Source organism: Etheostoma cragini, chromosome 2 (genome assembly GCF_013103735.1).
Source record: "Etheostoma cragini isolate CJK2018 chromosome 2, CSU_Ecrag_1.0, whole genome shotgun sequence".
Classification (NCBI taxonomy): Eukaryota; Metazoa; Chordata; class Actinopteri; order Perciformes; family Percidae; genus Etheostoma; species Etheostoma cragini.
Window position 1 is genome coordinate 23,194,111 of NC_048408.1, and position 3,108 is coordinate 23,197,218.

General features: G+C 42.0%; 1 protein-coding gene across 4 annotated transcripts in view; it reads right to left on the bottom strand.

Annotated features, from left to right (window-relative positions):
- The window catches only part of mafgb (v-maf avian musculoaponeurotic fibrosarcoma oncogene homolog Gb), a 14,724-nt gene continuing 11,616 nt past the window's right edge, over window positions 1–3,108 (bottom strand). For 3 of the 4 annotated variants that reach the window (XM_034896640.1, XM_034896653.1, XM_034896661.1), the window contains 2 exons: window positions 2,337–2,402; window positions 1–2,250 (listed from right to left, as the gene is read on the bottom strand). In XM_034896640.1, the coding sequence (XP_034752531.1) occupies window positions 1,771–2,250; window positions 2,337–2,402 (546 nt within the window). In that variant the 3' untranslated portion in view covers window positions 1–1,770. Of the gene's footprint in view, window positions 2,251–2,336; window positions 2,403–2,580; window positions 2,839–3,108 lie in introns of those variants that run through there. The other variant, XM_034896646.1, reaches the window with a different exon arrangement.

Sequence of the window (3,108 nt, forward strand, 5' to 3'; positions counted from 1 at the left end):
ATGGTAAAACTCGTGGGAAATGACATCCCATTTGTGTGACTGGAAATTTAGAGAAAGATCTTTGCTGTCCTTGCTGGCTGACTGCATTGTCAGTTATCACCCTAGCACTTGCAAAGTGAGCGTTGTGGTTAAAAGCAAGATAAATGCAACATAAACCACTTTAATTTGAGGCAATAATGATGCTCTAGGTGTAATTACCAAGCTATCTGAGTCACTAGCCAATTAAATTCATCAGCATGCAAACCAAGTCATTAACAGAAAACAGAAAGATTGACTTTTACTCAACAGAACATCAACTTTCTGAAGCATGTTCTGTGCAAGGACATGGAGCTGTTTTACAGACCCTTTAAATAAATAAACTGCCAAGTCACATAAATGGGTGTTATTAATATAATTAATCCTGCTACTACACAGCTTATACAACAACACACAGCCATAGTTAAATGCTGTCACAACCTGATTCCTGATTGGTCAGTGTTTCACATTTAGCACAGGTATAAGCAAACACCTGCATTGAACCTTCACCGTCCTTCCACAATTCCCAACGTCCTCTCTACTTCTTCTTGATGCATATCTTTAGGAGACCAAGGCACTTGCCCTTCCGATTTTCTTGAATATACTTAGAGAACCTCAAACAGACATAAGACAGCTTTATCTTAATTTAGCTCTGGTGTTCAAAAGACCATTTCCCTGAAGATTCCTACAAATATACTAACTTTATCTCCTTTTCTCTCTATAGTATGTTGTGTTTGATTTTTGGTAAATATCAATTGCTTTATCCCACCTCTTTCTGTTGGATCCAGGAAGTACTGTGTGTAATGATGGAAACCAGCCAGAATTAAAAAATGGAAGGACAGAGAAAGAATAGACGAGAGAAAGAGAGCTGGACAGAGAAAGTGAAGAGACCGTAGTAAAAATACAGCTTACTAAATATAGTCATACCAAAACGAACACGCGCCACAGAATTTCACAGAATTCCTGATATATAACAATTGACACAGAGAATACACTTTGGACCTCATGTGAATGACAACACAGTACAAAACATTTGAAATACATTTACCACCATTGCGTAATATACGTTTTTCTATAGTACTTTTCTGAAAAGGTTCTTGGCTACGGTGGAGCATGGTGGGACTTCTCTTCAGCCATTGAAATCAGCAGGTCACATCAAATCTGGTGGATTCTTTTGGAACTCAGGGACCCAACACTGTTTGTGTCCATCTGATAAGATGACTTCTATAACTAACACAATAATACCTTCTTTCTGATTAAATTACATATGTAACGCATGTGTTACAATATATTTTGTTGGTGTAGCAAATTTAAATGTTTTACATCTTGTTTCGGGCAATTGTCCACTTTAAATATTTACACACTTACAAATATCTTGATCTGCCAGCAGTAAAACTTGACATTGAACAATGATTTTTCCAAAGTGATTGACTTTTTGTAATTTTTTTTTCCTGCTGGCTTTGGAACAAAATTAATCTCAAATAATTCTTTGACTTTTCTAGGTTTTCAGTGACCGAACCCTGTGTATCTGTCCTGTGCTAAATGATCAGGCGCTGACCGAGGACTTGCATCTTTATAGTCTCAATATTCATCCTCTGCTTTCATCCTTTCCTTCACCTGCACTGAACGTGACTGAACTGATGTGATCCAGACTGCCCAGCTGTCAGTGCAGGTGGAAGAGAGGTGGTCAGCAGAGAAGAATTACTCTGTTGCAGCTGAACTCCATCCCGATACCCTCATCTATCTTCCCCTCCCTCAAGACCGTGCATCTGTTTTTGACTTCACTATTGTAATCACGCTCGTCGCTGTTGCCATCTTACCCGGTATGAGTGGGCCGATGACTGATGACGCCATCCCTCCTCCTCCCACCCCAGCCCTCACCCCAACCCCGACAGTGGGGCTCCTTGCCACAGTCCTGGCAAAGGTCTGTAACGCCTCGTACTTAGACCTCAGAGCGTCCAGCTCCACACGCATCGAAGCATTCTCATTGGCCAGTTTGTCTACCTCCTGCTGCAGCTGGGTCTTCTGCTTCTCCAGCTCCTCCTTTTGAGTGACTCGCTTCACCCGGCAGCTGGCAGCGTAGCCCCGGTTCTTTAGGGTGCGCCGCCGTTGTTTCAGTTGCAGGATCTCTTCTTTGGTGAGCCCTCTGAGGTGCTGGTTCAGCTCCCGCACTGACATGGTCACCAACTCGTCGTCTGTGAGGCTGGTGCCATTCTCCCCCGGCTCACGCTTCACCTGGAGGAAACAGGAGGAAGAAGAGGAGTGAGACCAAATGACATATCCAACACAGAGAATCAAATGTAAAATATGCACTCTCTCACCTTCAAGGCTTTATTTCCTTTGTTAGTCGTCGTCATGCCACAAGTGCCTTGCTCTTCTGAACAGACCTACAGAGATGCGAGAGAATACAAAACATAAGCAAACAAGCAACATAAAAGACAACTTAAGTTCTGCATGAAGCCAGTTAACACAGTAATAGTATTTAAAAAAGACGATCACTATGATTTAGAACCATAACGGTTCCTAACAGTTCAATAAGAACTTTAATTGTGTGTTAATACCCACCAGGACCAAATTTAAATCTACTGTTGGAGCACTCTGTGAGCATGGTACAGTACCATGCATCTGTGTCACAGTGCAGGAGTAAAAGTGACAGACTAACAGCTTTTCTAAGAATTTCCCTGACTTCCTGTTTCCTGGTGGTTACACACACTGACAGTGCCCACTACCTTTGCGTTGTTGAACTCTTATTGGTTGGCTTTAGGCCAACAGGAATGAAGTGAGCATAAAGAAGAAAAGGAAGTGGTAGAATTTGTGGGAAAGACTCCAAAGGTCTAAACACACACACACACACACACACACACACACACACACACACACACCTACTAGGGATGAAAATGAAGGCAAACCAAATATAGTGATGTATATGCATTTGTACATAATGGGAAACAAGAAACAAAAGGAATGAGACAAAATAGTGTGAATCAGAAGTCAACAAAGCAGGAGCCTGGAAGTGCAAAAGATGAGATCAGTCCTTAGAGCGCACAGCTCCACAGATGAGCATCTCCACACACTCTCAATGAGATGCTTTGT